At 39.6% G+C, this 21,697-nt stretch overlaps 1 protein-coding gene across 1 annotated transcript in view; it reads left to right on the forward strand.

Annotated features, from left to right (window-relative positions):
• LOC124598065 (dolichyl-diphosphooligosaccharide--protein glycosyltransferase subunit STT3B) overlaps window positions 1-21,697 on the forward strand; it is a 91,255-nt gene that overhangs the window by 43,805 nt on the left and 25,753 nt on the right. The window contains exon 9 of the mRNA XM_047135977.1: window positions 14,779-14,966. Coding sequence (XP_046991933.1) covers window positions 14,779-14,966 — 188 coding nt within the window. The remainder of the gene's footprint in view (window positions 1-14,778; window positions 14,967-21,697) is intronic.

Raw genomic sequence — 21,697 nt, forward strand, 5'->3', positions numbered from 1 at the left:
TGACAACATGCACTGTTTTTCATCCTCTCCTGCTCTCAGTTAACAGTAATTTTTTTATTCCATTTTTTTCCTTCTGTTAACCTTTCCTTTTAGTTTTGAATAATTTTTCTCTGTATAATTTTCCTCTACTTAGTTTTCCCCTTCTTTTAGCATATAGACAACTATACAGTAGTATAACAGCCAAGTATCTTTTTGAGGACTGATGACACAGTGCAGTGTGAAAAATTGCAAGGAACAACTGTTTTGGACTTCTGCACTTCTGCCATTTTTCTCTTTCTTGTGTATATGTCTCACACAAAATTAAAAGCTCATGGAGGTGGATACCTATTGCCTGGGGCAGTACCCTGACAGTTGGTAAATGTCACCTCAGGACCAGTGTCATCTCACTTGATTACTTCCTGCTTTTTTTTCTTATTCACACTTGATTTGATGTGACTGAATGCCCCCCTCCCCATGAACCATGGACGTTGCTGTTGGTGGGGAGGCTTGCGTGCCTCAGCGATACAGATAGCCATACCGTAGGTGCAACCACAACGGAGGGGTATCTGTTGAGAGGCCAGACAAACGTGTGGTTCCTGAAGAGGGGCAGCAGCCTTTTCAGTAGTTGTAGGGGCAACAGTCTGGATGATTGACTGATCTGGCCTTGTAACACTAACCAAAATGGCCTTGCTGTGCTGGTACTGCGAACGGCTGAAAGCAAGGGGAAACTACAGCCGTCATTTTTCCCGAGGGCATGCAGCTTTACTGTATGGTTAAATGATGATGGCGTCCTCTTGGGTAAAATATTCCGGAGGTAAAATAGTCCCCCATTCGGATCTCCAGGCGGGGAATACTCAGGAGGTCGTTGTTATCAGGAGGAAGAAAACTGGCGTTCTACAGATCAGAGCGTGGAATGTCAGATCCCTTAACCAGGTAGGTAGGTTAGAAAATTTAAAAAGGGAAATGGGTAGGTTAAAGTTAGATATAGTGGTAATTAGTGAAGTTTGGTGGCAGGAGGAACAAGACTTCTGGTCAGGTGAATACAGGGTTTAAATACAAAATCAAATAGGGGTAATGCAGTAGTAGGTTTAATAATGAATAGGAAAATAGGAATGTGGGTAAGCTACTACAAACAGCATAGTGAACGCATTATTGTGGTCAAGATAGATACGAAGCCCACACCTATCACAGTAGTACAAGTTTATATGCCTACTAGCTCTGCAGATGATGAAGAGATTGAAGAAATGTATGATGAGATAAAAAAATTATTCAGATAGTGAAGGGAGCTGAAAATTTAATAGTCATGGGTGACTGGAATTCAGTAGTAGGAAAAGGGAGAGAAGGAAACGTAGTAGGTGAATATGGATTGGAGGGAAGAAATGAAAGAGGAAGCCGCCTGGTAGAATTTTGCACAGAGCATAACTTAATCATAGCTAACACTTGGTTCAAGAATCGTGAAAGGAGGTTGTATACATGGAAGAAGCCTGGATATACTAGAAGGTATCAGATATATAGATAGAGATTCAGGAACCAGGTTTTAAATTGTAAGACATTTCCAGGGGCAGATGTGGTCTCTGACCACAATCTATTGGTTATGAACTGTAGATTAAAACTGAAGAAACTGCAAAAAGGTGGGAATTTAAGGAGATGGGACCTGGATAAACTGAAAGAACCAGAGGTTTAGAGAGCTTCAGGGAGAGCATTAGGGAACGATTGACAAGAATGGGGGGAAGAAATACAAGCGAAGAAGAATGGGTAGCTTTGAGAGACGAAATAGTGAAGGTAGCAGAGGATCAAGTAGGTAAAAAGATGAGGGCTAATAGAAATCCTTGGGTAACAGAAGAGATATTGAATTTAATTGATGAAAGGAGAAAATATAAAAATGCAGTAAATGAAGCAGGCAAAAAGGAATACAAACGTCTCAAAAATGAGATCGACAGGAAGTGGAAAATGGCTAAGCAGGCATGGCTAGAGGACAAATGTAAGGATGTAGAGGCTTATCTCACTAGGGGTAAGATAGATACTGCCTACAGGAAAATAAAAGAGACATTTGGAGAAAAGAGAACCAGTTGCATGAATATCAAGTGCTCAGATGGAAACCCAATTCTAAGCAAAGAAGGGAAAGCAGAAAGGTGGAAGGAGTATATAGAGGGACTATATAAGGGCGATGTTCTTGAGGACAAGATTATAGAAATGGAAGAGAATGTAGATGAAGATGAAACAGGAGATATGATACTGCGTGAAGAGTTTAGCAGAGCACTGAAAGACCTAAGTCGAAACAAGGCCCCGGGAATAGACAACATTCCATTAGAACTACCGACAGCCTTGGGAGAGCCAGGCCTAAGAAAACTTACCATCTGGTGAACGAGATGTATGAGACAGGTGAAATACCCTCAGACTTCAAGAAGAATATAATTATTCCAATCCCAAAGAAAGCAGGTGTTGACAGATGTGAAAATTATCGAACTATCAGTTTGATAAGCCACGGCTGCAAAATACTAACACGAATTCTTTACAGACAAATGGAAAAACTGGTAGAAGCCGAGCTCGGGGAAGATCAGTTTGGATTCCGTAGAAATGTTGGAACACGCGAGGCAATACTGACCCTACGACTTATCGTAGAAAATAGATTAAGTAAAGGCAAACCTACATTTCTAGCATTTGTAGACTTAGAGAAAGCTTTTGACTATGTTGACTGAGATACTCTCTTTCGAATTCTGAAGGTGGCAGGAGTTAAATACAGGGAGCAAAAGGCTATTTACAATTTGTACAGAAACCAGATGGCAGTTATAAGAGTCTGGGGACAAGAAAGGGAAGCAGTGGTTGGGAAGGGAGTGAGGCAGGGTTGTAGCCTATCCCCGATGTTATTCGATCTGTATATTGAGCAAGCAGTAAAGGAAACAAAAGAAAAATTCGTAGTAGGTATTAAAATCCATGGAGAAGAAATAAAAACTTTGAGGTTTGGCGATTACATTGTAATTCTGTCAGAGACAGCAAAGGACCTGGAAGAGCAGCTGAATGGAATGGACAGTGTCTTGAAAGGAAGATATAAGATGAACATCAACAAAAGCAAAACGAAGATAATGGAATGTAGTCGAATTAAATCGGGTGATGATGCAGGAATTAGTTTAGGAAATGAGATGCTTAAAGTAGTAAATGAGTTTTGCTATTTGGGGAGCAAAATAACTGATGATGGTCGAAGTAGAGAGGATATAGAATGTAGACTGGCAGTGGCAAGGGAAGCATTTCTGAAGAAGAGAAATTGTTAACATAGAGTATAGATTTAAGTGTTAGGAAGTCGTTTCTGAAAGTATTTGTATGGAGTGTAGCCATGTATGGAAGTGAAACATGGACGATAAATAGTTTAGACAAGAAGAGAATAGAAGCTTTTGAAATGTGGTGCTACAGAAGAATGCTGAAGATTAGATGGGTAGATCACATAACTAATGAGGAGGTACTGAACAGAATTGGGGAGAAGAGAAATTTGTGGCACAACTTGACTAGAAGAAGGGATCAGTTGGTAGGGCATATTCTGAGGCATCAAGGGATCACCAATTTAGTATTGGAGGGCAGTGTGGAGGGTAAAAATCGTAGCGGGAGACCAAGAGATGAATACACTATACAGATTCAGAAGGCTGTAGGCTGCAGTAGGTACTGGGAGATGAAGAACCTTGCACAGGATAGAGTAGCATGAAGAGCTGCATCAAACCAGTCCCTGGACTGAAGACCACAACAACAACAACATCACTGAATGGGTTATAAGTGACACAAATGACACGGTTGGTGGTGGAATTATGGGAATATATTTTAGGCCATTGCAGAGAGGGGAAACATGAGAAAAGAAATGCTGATGTGATCCACCATCAGCATTACCAGCGCAACTTACAATGTTTAGCTTCACCATGCAGCTATGATAGAATTACTGGTAGGTTGCGGCAGCAATGGAAAAACAGGACAGTTGATATGAAGTATTCGACCTACCAATATGCGATGTACCTCTTATAATTCAGCCTCATCTTTTTGCATGTGTTTCTGATGTACTGTATTCAGTAACAGTATCGTTCATCAATCTTAAATTCGAGCACTAAGTCTCGAAGAGTATACTCTATTAGAATCAAGGAAACATCAGCCATTTCCGACTAGTGAGCTCTTACTAGCCAGCAACTGGTTACACCACTCAACAGGCACCACACCACACTAACACATACAATGAGCTTGAGCTTGCCTGCTGGATGTGTGAAGAGGGGGAGTGGCCCTTCAGTGACAAGGTGCGTATAGGGGTGGTAGTGTTTTGTGACGTTCTGAAAATATACTTTTCATGCAGCTCATGTGCTATGGCAGAGACATTATATGGATTTTTGCGATAGAACATTTTAAAGACTTGTGTTCAAATCTGACAAGACACAGTTGCAACAACTACATACGCTATTGATGTATATACTTCGCACCAGCCACAATAGGTCATAAAGATTGGCAGCAGTGATAAAAGGCATGAAGCAAAACTGTAACATCTGAGCTTTCTTTTAACTTTAGATTTTACACAGTGTACATAAATTCTCTGAGCCGACTTCAGATAAGCTTGTGACGTCAGTAGGGGAAGTAAACTCATTTTTTTCACGTGTCTGTTCCTCTCCTTGAGAGAAGGAAAACACACACTGCACATGTTAGATTCCAATGCCTTTCTCCGTACTTCAGTTTTCAGTTTAATTCACCATTTTCATCAATTATTTCTTTTTTCTAAGTGAGCACAATGGAAAGCTCTCTCAAAATTGGTGTTTTGACGTATGATTTGTCACTGTAGAATGTCAGAAAATAGCTCAATTACCTTGTACCCAGTTATCATTTTTAATTTTTGACTAGCTTTTACATACTGTACACATATGTGATTTTTCAAGGACTTATAAAATTCATTATCACAAAATATTGTACAAACATTTTTGTACATTTAATTTCCTTCACTTATACAGATTTTATACAATGTATTGGAGAAAATTATATTTTTAATAGTACACGCCAGTCACATATGATTTTGCTGATATTTTGGGGGTTTTAATGTTATCCTCGGTTCTGCATTTTTCTCAATTTTATGTTTTATATGGGCAGACCACACAAAAACATAAAATACGGATTTCTCTGCATTGTCACATTCTTGTGTCAGTGTATCAATCTACGAAATCATAACACATTCAGAAGAAACAGGCAAATGTTTTACCAACTGAGATTATTTATTTAATTTAAGCTGTGCTGTTAAAACCCATCCTGAACACAACTTGGTAATTTGTAACATTCAGAAGGGGGGGGGGGGGGGGGGGGGGGAAATGTGACACCAAAGATTATTAATTTCATTTTTGTCAACAAAACTGATGTACAAGGGGTGATCAATAAGTAATGCAAAACATTATTTTTCCTAAAGCAGTTTGCTTTTATTCAGGATACGTTTACGCAGTGTTATTCCCCATTCCTTTGGCTACAAAACCCTACTTTTCGATGTAATCTCCATTCAATGCGATGGCCTTACGCCACCATACTGTGAGGGCCTGTATGTCCACATGGTACCAATCTTCTTGTCAGTGTCATAGCCAACATCTTGCTGCATCAGTAACCTCACCAACATCCATGTTCTGCTTTCTGTGAGGTGCATCCTTCATTTGGACAAACATATGGAAGTCGGAAGACACGAGATACGGCGTGTAGGGTGGATGAGGAAGAGCAGTTCTGTGAAGTTTTGGTAGCTGCTCATGGGTGTGCTGTCTTGCTTTGTTATGTAAAAGTGGAAGTTCACAATATTATGAAAAGGATAGTTGTTATTCACCACATAGCGAAAATGTTGAGCCACAGGTAGCCATTAGAAAAGACTGTCAGAGAGTGAGCTTTCTGCCAACAAGGCCTTCACCGAAAATAGAAACACCCACCCCCCCCCCCCACACACACACACGTGCAAATGCAACTATGCAACTCACACACACATGGCCACAGTCTCTGGCAGCTGGAGCCAGACTGTGGGCAGCAGTGCATGATGGGAGAGACAGCCGTGTGGGGGGTAAGGAGGAGGTTGGGGCGGGGAGGGGGAGGGATAGCAGGAGGGTGTGGGGGATGATAAAGAGCTGCTAGTGGGAGCTTGCATTTGCATTTTTGTGGCTGCAAACATGCTGAAGCTGTTTCTTCAATTTTCTGAGGGTAGCACAGCTGTGTGCATCTGGACAGCACAAGTGAGATCAGACAGATTTGCACAACTTGTTGTGATGATGACAGGTGCATCCAACGACTCAATGTGCTTTTGTTCACTGCCAGGTCTCGGTAGACATTCTGCAAGCACCTGTTAATATCTGCATGATGCTCTGGTTTTCTGCCAAAAGAAATTCAATGGCAGCTCTCTGGTTGGGATGTAAGTCCATTGGAGATGCCACTTTGGGGGCTACATATAGTGCCACCACCTATCGGAACTTCATGAAACTATAGGGTCTGAAGTGGGAATATTCCACTATGTCTCACAACCAATTCCACATTTTTTTCAACCGAAATTGGCTGAAAAAAAAGAAAGTTGCTTTACTTCTTGAATGCCCTTTGTATTGCAACCTGAGTTAGGCTTCAGCCAAAGCTGTGGATCGGATTGGCACCACAACCAGGTATTTTAGCTTTTAACAGTATTACATATTAGTATTGTTACTCACCGCATAGAGTAGGTGCTGAGTCGCAGACAGGCACAATGAAAAAATTGTTAAACATTTAAGCTTTTGGACAAAAAAGTCCTCCTTCAGAAATAGAAAACCCATATACACACAAGCAGAACTCACACATTGTCTCTGGGCTTTGTGGCCTGACTCAGTCTGCATCTGAAGGGAGCAGCAATTTGCAGTGGGTGGTAGGGGTAAGGAGGAAGCATGGGTTTGGGAAGGTGAGGGATAGCAGGTTACGTGCGGAGGAATATGATGTGCTGCTTGTGAGAGCATGCAGGTTGTGGTGAAAACGGGAGAGCACTGCTAGGTGCAGAGTTGGGAGGCTTTACACTGTACTGAAGGGAGAGGTCGAGAGGTAGAGATGGGGAAAAGACTATTGGTGCATTGGTAGAATAGAAGGCATGTGTATTGCTGGAGTGGGAGCAAGGAAGGGGATTTATAGGTGAAGGACAGGTACTAGCATAAGAAGAGGGCAGAGGAGGCTGCACACTGTGCTGGAGGGTAGGAGGGAAGGAGTGAGAGGTAGAGGAGCACAAAAGACTGCAGGTGCATTGGCAGAATAGAAGGTTTATGTAGTGCTGTAGTGGAGGAAGGGAAGGGGATGGGTAGGTGGAGGAAAGGACTAGGGAAGGTTGAGGCTTGGCGTGTTAAAAGAACAAAGAATATGTTGTAGGCAGAGTTCCCACCTAAACAACTCGGAAAGCTAGTGGGAAGGAAGGATCCAGATGGTGCAGATTGTGAAGCAGTCAATCAAGTGAAGCTCATCATACTGGGCAACATGTTCAGCAACTGGGTGGTCCAGCTGTCTGTTAGCCACAGTTTGGCGGTGGCCATTCATACAGACAGCCAGCTTGTTGATTGTAATGCTCATGTAGAAAGTAGTGCAGAGATTGCTCCTTAGTTCATAGATCACATGACTGTTTTCTCAGGTAGCCCTGCCTTTGATGGGATTAGAGATGCATGAGATGGGACTGGAATAGGGGGTAGTGGGAGGATGTAGGTGGTAGTGGGTAGGATGTAGGAGAGAGGTCTTGCATTGTGTCTATTGCAGGGATATGAACCATGAGGCAAGAGATTGGAAGGAGGGTGGAGAGGGGATAGACAAGGATGTGGGGTAGATTCGGTGGGTGGTGGAATCGTAGAGTCAGTGGGTGGCAGAGTGCCACTGTGGGGAGGGTAGTGGGTAAGGCAATTTAAACTTCAGGACATAATGAGAATAGTCATAACCCTGGTGGAGAGGGGGATTCAGTTGCTCCAGCCCTGGATAGTACTGAGTCACAAAAGGAGTGCTCTTTTGTGGTCAGACAGTGGACATGTGGGAAGTGGTAGATGATTGAAAAAACAAGGCACCGGACATCTGTTTCCGAATAAGGTTGGGAGAGTAATATCAGTCTGTGAAGACCTGATTGAGACCCTTGGCGTATTTGGAGGGGGACTGCTTGTCTCTGCAGATGCAATGACCACAGGTGGCTGGGCTGCTTGGAAGAGACTTCTTGGTGTGGAATGGGTGGGAGCTGTCGAAGTGGAGGTATTGGTGGTGGTTGGTAGGTTTGATGTGGGTGGAGGTAATGGTGTAGTCATTCTTCAGGTGGAGCTCAACATCGAAGATCATTTGGGGTAAGGTGCACTAGGTGAAGCTAATGGGAGAGAAGGTGTTGAGGTTCTGGAGGATTGTGGATTGTGTGTCCTCACACTTGATATAGATCACAATGTCATCAACAAATTTGAACCACCAGAGGGGTTTGGGATCATGTGTGATTAGTTAAGATTCCTCTAGATGGCCTGTTGATAGGTTGGTACAGGATGGGACCTCGTGGGTCCCATTGCTATATCTCGGATTTGTATATAGGTAATAAAATGTCATGTGACTAGGGCCTCCCGTCGAGTAGACCGTTCAGTGCCTTCAAAGGAGAAGTAATAATGGATACAGTATGTCATGATGACCGAGGAGGAGGTTGTAGTTGAGGGAATTTGTGAATGGTGGTGAGGCAAGGTTCGAGGTTAGGAAATTCTGGAAAGTGGTAACGGGATAATCTGGGTACAGTGGAGTGTGGGGGGTTTCATGGTTGGATGTAGGAGTAAATTGAATCAGACAGGGTTCAATATTGATTGTAGATTGTGTCTGACTGGTAGGGTTGGTGGCAAAAAAGTGTTTCCACTGTATGTATCGGGAGAAGGAGGGAACGTCTTTAAAAAGTCCAGCATGATTGAAATTGGGAATGGGACAAAAAGGAATGCCTTTGGAAAGGACTGATACTTCTGTGGGACTAAGGCTTTTGGAGGTGCTTAGAGTCTGTATAGGTTCTGGATTGTGTGATGGCATGAGGGGAGTGAGGCTAGCTTTCACTTTCATTCCAACCTAACAACTACCCAGTTTTTTTTGGGGGGGTGGGGGGACAGTCAAATATTTTTGACAGTGAAGATTATAAATTAAATTGCTGCTCATTTCACCCACAAAAATGTAAGTTGCGCTATAAGGTCCCAACCTAACTGCAACCTTGTAATTTGTGTCATATTCAGGAGAAAAAAAAGTCAAATATTTGTGGGAACAGTGAAGAAGGGAATGGTTTCTAATTGAATGATAGAAATTCATTGCCTTTTTTTCTCAACTCTCATTGGTTACGAGAAAGTATCTTTCCACTGGGTACTCAAAATTGATGCATTGCCAACCTGTGAGCCATAGAGAATCACTGCTGTGGCTGCTACTGGCCCGATATAGACTTTCGCCTTGGAGATTTGTTGAATTACTCACATTAGTGCAGGAGGGCATTGTTCGTATGTTGGACTGGGGAGCATTCAAATACAAACCATGCTTTCTGTGCACCTATAGGCTGTTCGTTTGTTACTGAAAGCACATCAGCTGTCAATTGAATGGTGTGCAAATACAGTACAGCTTTAGGCAAACAGAGAAGTCCTTGTGTGAGCTAAATGGCAACAGTAGGTAACAACAAAATCCAAATCATAGTCCAGGAGAAAACTACATAGCACAGGATGGTTGTCAGTAGGTAGCTTGGAGAACTTACTGTAGACATTGGCTGGTTGCAACATGTAAGGCCATGACAGCCCTTAAATCTGCTGTGGGTGTTTTGCTACATGACCTAGTGCTGGGAGATGTATCCTACCGCACTGTGCCTAACGATCTCACCAGATATATGAGTAATTATGTCAGTTGATCTATCCAATAAGGAAAATTATAAATAACCATAATAATGATGACAATGTTGGTGGTGGTGGTGGTGGTAGTAGTAGTAGTAGTAGTAGTAGTAGTAGTATCTATTGTTCTTTTTTGGGAAAATAACAACGCATCCTCCTGGAATACAGTTCTGCTACTGATCTATGTTCCACTTTGATTCAGCTTTGCATAATGGATGTCTGGTAATACACTGCAAGATTCCCTCAGCTGTGTGTGTTGTTACTTCCTTTGAGAGTAAAATTGGTAATATTGTTTTCTTATGTATCAACAAGTCAAGATCATTTAAAGATAGACTTTGTGATGCATTTCTGTCGTGTTTTAATAATCACAATGGCCAGTATTTTATTTTGTTTATTTACTTGCCACTGATGATGTATAATTCCCAGGTAGAATTAATTTGTTAGCTGTTACTCTGACTTATGGATTCAATCATTAACTTTCAAAATGTTGGAGGGGAAACCCCATTGACATCTGCAACTGTATATGGGTAAATTGAGCAGTGTCTTAGGAGTTAGAGAAAGCATTCTCAGAAGTGCAAGATCCAAACATGTATTTTCATTACCTAAAGATTGCTTTCAGAAGACACTCAGTCCAGAAACTTTCGATGAAGTTATACAAGTGTAATTTTGCAGTAAAGAAGTATTGTGTTCTTTTTTTCCTCCATTGTAAAGTCAAATTGCCAAACCTCACAACTTCCTTTATGTATAAATCTATGGCATATTATGCTAATAATAATAATAATAATGATGGTGGTGGCAATGGACCACTTTAATGATGTGCACATCATTGATGATGATGATGATGATGATGATGATGATGATGATAACGATAACGATAACACACCACCATGACCCCAGGAGATAAAATCTCAGACCCCCACTGGGAATCAAACTCAGTCCCCTACATGGCAGTCAGCCAAGTTGATCATTCAGTTATGGAGGCAGATATAATAATAATAAAACAATAACAATAATAATAATAATAATAATTATTATTATTATTATTATTATTATCCCATGGGGGCCCGGGAAAAGAATAGGCCTCCGGTATGTTCTGCCAGTCATAAAAGGAGACGAAAAGAACAAACCACTAATAGGGCTAACCCCCCTTTTAGTGTGATTAGTTGGTTCAGGACAGAACTAAAGAAGCCTCGGACAAGCGCTGTCATGGTCGGAGACGACGCTTGAACCCTATGCCCGTCCACAATGGTAACGACACTGCTAGCCACACGGAAAATGATTTGAATCCAAATAGAGTTGTTTTGCAGGATATGCTTCCTGCAACCACTCTAGAAGGAAAACAAAGACAGAGGATGAGATGTTCAGATGAAGTTAACCGACACCTCATGTTCTGTTATTACCAAGCAACAAACTTAGGAACAAACACAACTGGATACAGATCACAAGTATACACAACATTTATTACCAGATACCCAGAATTAAAATTTTTAACAGAACGACGACTAGCTGATCAGATCCGAGTAATAATCAAAAATAACAGGATACCCCAGTCAAAATTAGAAAACATCAAACAACAAGTACAACAAATACTAGAACAAAATAATGTGCAATCAGAAGGAGAAGAAAATACAGTAATGGACTCAAACATCCCAGGGCAAACAAACAAAGAACAACATGCATCAGTTAAACAATCAGAGGAAAACGAAATCTTAAGACAGCCACCAGAACAAGCACAAATACAACACAAAGTGACACACATGTTAGATATAGAAGAAAAATTTCAGCTGACATATATAGAATACAAAGACACAAATACAGACATTAGACCATTCTTGCATAGACCACCAAATAACCCACAAGTCGAAACAACAATAACAACTATCAACACAATCATGCACAAGAAAATAAATGAAAATACAACTATGGAAGAGCTAAAACTACTGATTTATATAGGAGCACTCACTACACTAAATATCCACACTAGGCAGAGATCAGAACCAACCAACACACAGAAGAAACCCACAAAACCAGCATGGTAACACAGGCTACAGATCAGAATAGAAAAACTGAGAAAAGACATCGGACAGCTAACACAATTTATAAGAAATGAAATATCAGACAAAAAACGAAAAAGGTTAGGTAAAATCTCACAACAAGAAGCGATAGGGCAGTTAGATGAAAAGAAGCAGAAATTACAAGCATTGGCCAAACGACTTACAAGATACAAAAAAAGTGAAAATAGAAGGAAACAAAACCAAACATTCAACACAAAGCAAAAGAAATTTTACCAGACAGTAGATAACACACACATTAAAATAGACAATCCACCAAACATAACAGACATGGAACATTTCTGGAGCAACATATGGTCAAACCCGGTACAACATAACAGGCATGCACGGTGGATACAAGCAGAAACAGATACGTACAAGATGATACCACAAATGCCTGAAGTGATAATTTTGCAACATGAAGTCACCCAAGCAATTAATTCTACTCACAATTGGAAAGCCCCTGGAAAAGATAAAATAGCAAATTTCTGGCTAAAGAAGTTCACCTCAACACATTCACATCTAACTAAATTATTTAACAGTTACATTGCAGACCCATACACATTCCCTGATACACTCACACATGGAATAACTTATCTGAAACCTAAAGATCAAGCAGACACAGCAAACCCAGCTAAATATCGCCCCATAACATGCCTACCAACAATATACAAAATATTAACTTCAGTCATTACACAGAAATTAATGACACATACAACAGAGAACAAAATTATAAATGAAGAACAAAAAGGCTGTTGCAAAGGAGCACTAGGATGTAAAGAGCAACTGATAATAGATGCAGAGGTGACATACCAAGCTAAAACCAAACAAAGGTCGCTACACTACGCACACATTGATTACCAAAAAGCTTTTGATAGTGTACCCCACTCATGGTTACTACAAATATTGGAAATATACCAAGTAGATCCTAAATTGATACAGTTCCTAAACATAGTAATGAAAAATTGGAAAACCACACTTAATATCCAAACAAATTCAAATACTATCACATCACAGCCAATACAGATTAAGCGTGGAATATACCAAGGGGACTCATTAAGTCCTTTCTGGCTCTGCCTTGCTCTGAACCCACTACCCAACATGCTAAATAATACAAATTATATGGATGATCTAAAACTACTGGCAGCAACAAATCAACAACTCAACCAATTACTAAAGATAACAGAAGTAGTCAGCAATGATTTAAATATGGCTTTTGGAACAGACAAATGTAAGAAAAATAGCATAGTCACGGGAAAACACACTAAACAAGAAGATTACATATTGGATAACCACAGCGACTGCATAGAAGCGATGGAAAAAACAGATGCCTATAAATATCTAGGATACAGACAAAAAATAGGAATAGATAATACAAATATTAAAGAAGAGCTAAAAGAAAAATATAGACAAAGACTAACAAAAATACTGAAAACAGAACTGACAGCAAGAAACAAGACAAAAGCTATAAATACTTATGCTATACCAATATTGACCTACTCATTTGGAGTAGTGAAATGGAGTAACACAGACCTAGAAGCACTCAATACACTTACACGATCACAATGCCACAAATATAGAATACATCACATACATTCAGCAACAGAAAGATTCACATTAAGCAGAAAGGAAGGAGGAAGGAGATTTATCGACATAAAAAAACCTACATTATGGACAGGTAGACAATTTAAGAAAATTCTTTATAGAACGAGCAGAAACTAGCAAAATACACAAAGCAATCGCTCATATAAATACTTCGGCTACACCACTACAATTTTATAACCACCTCTACAACCCTTTAGATCACATAACATCAACAGATACGAAGAAAGTAAATTGGGAAAAGAAAACCAAGCAAGCACCCGTATCATCTAACACAGCCACACATCGATCAAGACGCATCCAACACATGGCTAAGAAAAGGCAATATATACAGTGAGACGGAAGGATTCATGATTGCATTACAGGATCAAACAATAAACACCAGATATTACAGCAAGCATATTATTAAAGATCCCAATACCACAACAGATAAATGCAGACTTTGTAAACAACAAATAGAAACAGTAGATCACATCACAAGCGGATGTACGATACTAGCAAATACAGAATACCCCAGAAGACATGACAATGTAGCAAAAACAATACAACAACTTGCCATACAACATAAACTAATAAAACAACACGTCCCCACATACAAGTATGCACCACAAAATGTACTGGAGAATGATGAATACAAATTATACTGGAACAGAACCATTATAACGGATAAAACAACACCACATAACAAACCTGACATCATACTCACCAATAAAAAGGAGAAATTAACACAACTATTCGAAATATCCATACCCAATACAACAAATATACAGAAGAAAACAGGAGAAAAAATTGAAAAATACATCCAACTGGCTACATCCAAACTTATATATACAACTACAGAAATCTGTAATTATTGATACTTGTTCAATTACCCAAAAGTTCCTAAATGCAATGTAACATATACCGTACAGTTAAAAGAAAGTCACGCTTGATCAAGATCCGCGTCACTTTCCATTTTTAACCAGACATAACGTCTGAGAAAGAAAAGAAATAATAATAATAATAATAATGACAATGACAATACTGTCCCTCAGGTTTGGGTGTCTAACTCCTTTTAAGTGTACACTGTATTCAGATCTGTATCAATTTTCTGATTGGGCACAGGATACCAGTAAAAAGGAATGGAACGCTATATGTGCCATTCATTGTTAGCTGGATTATTGTGTGAAATACTTGGAAACAAATAGCAGTTATTTGTTTATTAAACATCTCTTGAAATTTTTGAAATTTGGAATTTCTTGTGTATGCTAGTATGTCAGAATTAATAGAGTAGCAGTATGATAGTTACCTATATCTAAAGTGAATTGTATTTGAAGGCAGGAAAATTAAGGAAGATGAAGCATGAACAGCAAAGAGAATCTGATGGCCTCGGAGTCAACATACGCAGTATTATTATTGTTGCAATTCTGATGTTGCTAATGATGTTTGCAGTACATTGCACATGGGTAACTAGCAATGCCTATTCTAGTCCCAGTATTGTATTGGCATCTTATGGTCACGACGGGTGAGTTCAGATTTAGATTTAGTCTGCACACTCATTTTGGTTCATGTTTGTGTTTCATCTTTTTAATGTAACTAGAACTTCTAGCTGGACTGTACATATTTTTATTTGTTGTTTTTTACTTAACAAAATTATGAAGTGATGTGTTTAATACTGAAAGGCAGGAAGATTTTCGTGAAAAATTGATATTATGGAGTAGTTTATCAAAAGTTTTATGTAGCAGCTGCATGCGATAGCCAGTTTGTTAAATAGGCAGAATTAACTCCTGGAATACAGAGTGGCTACCATTGATATGAGGTGCCATCTATCATGCACTTTACAATGGCTTGTGCTGAGAGTTTATGCAGATATAGTAAAATATCCTTCAATAGCCATTTTATGGATTTTTTTGAAAATATTTTTGTGTTGCTAGTGGTACTAAAGAATAAATTTGAAACATCTTATAAGATTTGTCTGTAACAAAAGTATCAAACTTTGATCCAGAAAGCAAGTCCTACATCTAATTGATTTACGGTATTATTTATAAGGTGCCAAACTGTTCTGGGTAGAACTGTGGGGCTGTCATTGTTTGGAGGTACATGTATGTAATCCGGGTACGCAGTGAAATATGGATGCCACAGTAACGTAGCACATGACCTGAGGAGCCAAAAAGAAGACTGTGCTGCCCATCCCCACTTAATCAGTGGGTTAGACCATTTAGTTTTGTGTCCTGGCTATGGTACTGCAGCAAGTGAACTTCAGTGTTTCCTGTGTACAAACAAAGATTTGTGGAACTTTATTTTTTTGAGGGGATAATTAAATCTTGGACCATCTCTTGTACAAATAATGGAAGGTTTAAAGGTAAGATTTGTAGAAGCGATGACAGGCACTTAAACAAAATTGAAAATGTTGCTAAGTTTTAAGATAATATCTTTCCTCAGTGTTCACTGACTGATAAAGATATACATACACATGTATGGCTACATTGTACTGGACGACTCAATTGTCCCAGAACTGCAGCATGATTTGGGTGAGAGGTTGCATTGGATGTGAGAGGAAGGGAAGAGTGGAAGGAATGGAGGGTGATAGCTGGGAGAAAGAAGCAATAGGGAAATGTGTTTGGAACATGGGGCTCATAATACCGCATGGCACAGGGTAGAGAAGTCTAGTGTGGTACTCAAAGTGAAGGATTGGACTGCATGTGGGATAATCAGAGGCAGAGAAAGACTGTGGAGAGAACACCGTGGGTGGAGATTAATAGAGTTTGGTGGTAGCCATATGTTCAAGAGTGGAGGTAGGTATGAGATGGGCTGGCAGGGATTGAGACCAGGAAGATTTTGGAATAGAAGGATATGTTGGAAGGACAGTTCTCATCTACATGTTTCATTCCTCCGCTTCATGTGCTACATGTAATTTCCCCCGTTGGCACCATTGTGAGCTTGCTGGTGCCACATTCTTGTCCTGTACTCTTGCGGTTTCCCCCTCCCAACTGTCAGCATCCATTCCTGCCTCCCCTCTTCCTCAGTACGCTCACCTGCTGCACCCAATACAACTACTCTTCCCAGCAGGGTCACAATGCCAGAATAAGGTAACCGATTCCTGTGTGTGTGTGTGTGTGTGTGTGTGTGTGAGGGAGAGAGAGAGAGAGAGAGAGAGAGAGAGAGAGAGAGAGAGAGAGAGTGAGTGAGTGAGTGAGTCTTGTTTTTGTAGCAGTTGACTGATCAGTGCCTTAACGATGCAGTGAAAGGTTTCTTTTACCCCTTTTTTGATTATAGTATTATTCCCCTTAAGAGCTGGGTCATAATTCAAATTTCCTTCCACCTGTAGAAAAATTGTGGAAATATCCTTGCAGGATATTTTCTGCGGGTCTCAGGTGTCTCTTGTTATTAGAACTGAATCTTTATTTTCAGTTTATATCTGAAACCTATGATCATTTTCATGGGGTACCTAGACTTGCGTACGGTACACAGGGCCATTTTTTGTTAATTCCAGTGGTGGATTGCTTAACAAAAACAGTTGTAGCAAAAATGTACCTACTGTCATTGTAACCACATACTCAGATTTATGTTTCATTTATCAAATTTATGTAACATTTATCAAATTTATGTAACATTATCAAATTTATGTAACATTGATAAAATCTTTGCTGGAAGGTTTTTAAACTTTTCCATGTGATTTATGTTTGCGTATCTTCTAATTTGGACCATAAATTGTATTGCTATTGCTGTTGCTGCAAATCTTTGATCACTGTAGTCCGCAGCTCGTGGTCTTGTGGTAGCATTCTCGCTTCTTGCGCACGGGATCCCGGGTTCGATTCTCAGCGGGGTCAGGGATTTTCTCTACCTCGTGATGACTGGGTGTTGTGTGTTCTTCATCATCATTGACTCGTAAGTCGCTGAAGTGACGTCAACTGAAAAGGACTTGCAATACGGCGGCCGAACTTCCCCGCATGGGGCCTCCCGGCCAACAATGCCATATGATCATTTCATTTCATTTGATCACTGTGAAGCGAGCACAACGGCCATATTTTGTACTGTGCCCCACATTGCAGTTACTGTAATGACTAGAGGCTCTAAGAGGAAGCATAAAATAATGCTTGTGTACGCAAATAGGTTCTTCATATACATCTTGTGGCCACATTTAAATTATTATTGCTTAACTCAAAAAAAGTATAAAATAAATTGATCTTATATACTTTCTGTACAGTCCATATATGGTATGTAATTTGTGAAGTAAGTTTACCAAATTCTGCAGAACCATGACTATTTCTGGGACCAATATTTTACATAGTAACTATTAAGCCATAGAGTTGGAGACTGATACACTAGAAATCTTTTTTAACAAATTTGTGTGGAACCAAATATTTTTTTCCGTAAAAAGTGGTTTTTCTTTACTGGGCGATTTACCAGAGTAAGTGGAAGAGTGACTCAGAATGTGATGTAGATGCTATTTAATTACAAATTACACTTTTCACAGAACATTTCCACTCTTCCCTCTCTCTCTCTCTCTCTCTCTCTCTCTCTCTCTCTCTCTCTCTCTCTCTCTCTCTCTCTCTCCCTCTCCCCCCACCCCCCCCCACCCCCCACCCTCACTCACTCACTCACTCACTCACTCCTCTTCTTTTTTCTTTTAAGAACAAGTCTAGAAGAGTTTTTTAGTTTGCCCTTCCAGCATATTGTAGTGAAATAAGTTGGTTCTCCAGTTGGTTGATTGTAGTTTGAATTGATTCATCTATATTTAAAGAGGAAAAGAAATTCTTCATCATAATCAGTTCACACATTGGGGTTCAGTTCGAAGGTGGACTCATCACTGAAGACAATTATACTCCAGTTGATGAGGGTCTGCCCCCGATGACCAGCGAAGACATGTCTGGAGACAAGCCGGATGGTGGTGGTATACCAACATGACTGTCACCCACAATAGGACCCAACAACCAGGAGTGATAGTCTGGGGTGCCATTTCTTTTCATAACAGAACCACATTGGTTGTCATTCATGGCACCCTGACACCACAGCCATACATCAGGGATATTTTACAACCTGTTTTGTTGCCCTTCATGGCCAGCCATCCTGAGTTCACATTTCAGCAAGATGTCTGTCCACACATGGCAAGAGCTGCTATTGCTTGTCTTCATGCTTGCTAAACCCATCCTTGTCCAGAAAGGTCACAGGATCTCTCTTCAATTGAGAATGTTTGGAGCATTATGGGTAGGGCCATCCAACAAGTTTGGGATTTTAATGAGCTAACACACCAGTTGGATAGAATTTGGACAGTATCTCTCAGAAGGACTTCCTGTGACTCTTTATCAGTCAGTACTGAGCCAAATAACTGCTTGCATCCAGACGTGGACCAAAAAGTTATTGACTTACTCAGTTTGCGAAGCTCTTCAGAGAGATTTTGTGAGCTTTCTCTTGAGTATGTTTCTGCTTACGAGAATGCTGCTGCTTCTCATATCTTGAAATCACTTTAAAATAATATTTTCCACATCTTCAGATGTACAGACTGTGTAGGTAATGAATCTTCTTCCTTTTGGGTCCAGAGGAATTGTTAGGTCTGGCATTTAACAATGATTCCTTATTTTTGAGTATATTGACAATGTAGACTGTAGTAAATCCTATTTCTACTCCATATTAGAAAGTTTTGTTTAAGCTTTCTATACATCTAACTACAATTCTCCATGCCCTTCAACAAATCCTACCAGTTTCATATCATTCTTTCCCGATTCCAAGGTTTTCTAGTTTTTGTGCTTGTAACAGAGTCCTTGACATTTCAAGTACCAATTTTTTTTTTTTTTCATATTGCACCTCCTTTGAAGTCGTACAAACAGATATATTGATCAACCAGGTGTATATGCCAACTTCAGAATATGATGACCAGCTCGTAGAGGAAACATATTGCATAACAGAGAAAATAATGGATGATAATGAAGGATGCTGCAAAATAATAATGGATGATTGGAATAACCATTGTGGGAGAAGAGGAGGAAACCATAGTAGGCAGTCATGCTCTTGGAAGGAGGAATGACATAGGTGAGTGACTTATTGACTTCTTCTGGGAAAGACAACTGATAGTGGCAAATACATGGTTAAAAAATTATGGGAGGGTGATCTACACTTGGCAATCACCAGCGGATAAGAATAGAAATCAAACTGATTTTTATACTGGCGGAAGAAAAGTACAGAAACTGAGTAAAGAAGAAGTGCACATTACTAGGTGCAGATATTAATACTGGCCATAATTTGCTTATGGTAGGTATAGAAATGCAAATGAAAAAACTGAAGAAGGCTGCCTTAGTGAAGAAGTGGTGATTAGAGAAGATTAGATCCAGGAAAGAAAGAACTACTGAAATGCTATCAATTGAACTTACAAATACATTACAAGACAAAGGACCATCTGATAGTTTCAACAAGTATTGGAATACATTGAAAGAAGAAATCATAAAAGGGGGCAGGAATGTATAGGATATGTAAATAGGAAAATGACAGAAGAGCCATGATTTACACGGAAAACAATTTTTAAGATGAAGGAGATAAGAAAATTCAAAAACAAGAATGAAGAAGAAGCAAGAAATTGTACCAAAGGCTATATAATGAACTGTGTAGAGAAACAGAGCAGGCTAGAGAAAAACAGACTAATGACTAAAAATATGGGATCAAAACAAACCAGGAAATGCTACTATGGAAATTATCAGTAAAGATGAACGAGCTATATGCCACAGAACACAACCGGCAATTCTGGAATTTAAACCCTTGAACACTATGAATGCTGATGGGAAAGGACCAACGACAATAATAGAAGAATTAAAGAGTGCAATGAGAAATAGGAGAGCAGTAGGTAGAGGTATGATACCAGCAGCAATACTTAAATGTTTGAACCAAGAAGAATTAAGAAATAGCGAAGTTATATAACAAAATATGGTAATGTTGAATACCAGGTGAATTTCTGACAAAGGTAATGATTCCAGTACGAAAGAAACAAGGAACCAAGAAATACAGTGTGCTGAGGACGATTAGACTCATTTCACATGCAGCTAAAGTTACATTAAGAATCATTAATAAAAAATTGGAGAAGGTTATTGAAGTGAATCTGACTGAAGAGCAATTTAGTTTTAGACAGAATTCAGGTACAAGAGATGTATTGAGACTCTTGTGAATTCTGGGAGAAGTTTATTGAAAAGGCCTGGAAAAGGCATTTGATGATGTGGCTTGGCATCAGCTTGCAACTATATTGAGAGAAAGGAGTGTGGACTGGAAAATCAAATGACTGGTTAACTCATTACAACTGGATAGAAGGAGGGAAGGAAGTAAGACAGGGCTGCTGTCTGTCTCCTAACCTTTTCCATCTACACTTAGAAAATATGGTTGACCACAGCTCATTAGATAACAAGGAGGTAAAAATTGAAGGAAGAATAATATGATGATTCAGATTTGCAAGTGAAGTGATTCCTCTAGTAACAGATGAAAAGGAATTGCAGGATATCATTGAAGTTAAAGGAAAGATTTATGGAATGAAGATCCACACAAAGAAAACAAAAGTAAGGGCACTTGAGGAAACAAAAGAGTAAAAATAATGCTGACTGGAGAAGTATTAGAAAATGTTCAAAGCTTTAAATATCTTGGAAGCAGGCTAGAAATCAACTGGAAAATCAGCACTGAAATTAAAAATAGAACATCAGTAGTGAAAAAGGCATCGTATGAGAAAAGTAAAATTTTCTGCAGCAGTATGGACAAAGATTTGATGAAAAAGACTTATAAAATGTTTTGTATGGGGTGTCCTTATAAGGAAAGTCTTTAAAAACAGTCTTAGAGTGGTATGTGGAAGGGAAGGGGAGGTGAAGGAGGAAGAGATTTCAGATCCTGCTGTGATGGACGGTAGACTATTCAGCAGCATTAAAAAGGAAGGAATGGATCTCAGGAAATAGAGGTACAGAGGATGTGGGAACATAGTGGAAAACTGAAGATGATGAAGCTTTCTGTGCTTGCTGGTCATCACTCTACAAAATTAAAACTGATAACTTTGAGATTTCAGTAAATAGTACTTGTCGCACTTAATAGACTCTGCGACTGAAGTCAGATTGTGGAACGTAAGTCACATAGAAGCAGGGCAGAATTTCAATTTCTATTTTGTTCAGGGCAGCTTCCAGTTTTGCTACAAAGGGGGTTGCGTTATTGACTAAAAAACTACAATCTAGGTACATGTCAACTGCAAGAATCAATTACACAAAAGTATGACCTGTGAGAGATTGAAAGAAATCA

Source organism: Schistocerca americana, chromosome 1, assembly GCF_021461395.2.
Source record: "Schistocerca americana isolate TAMUIC-IGC-003095 chromosome 1, iqSchAmer2.1, whole genome shotgun sequence".
Lineage (NCBI taxonomy): Eukaryota > Metazoa > Arthropoda > Insecta > Orthoptera > Acrididae > Schistocerca > Schistocerca americana.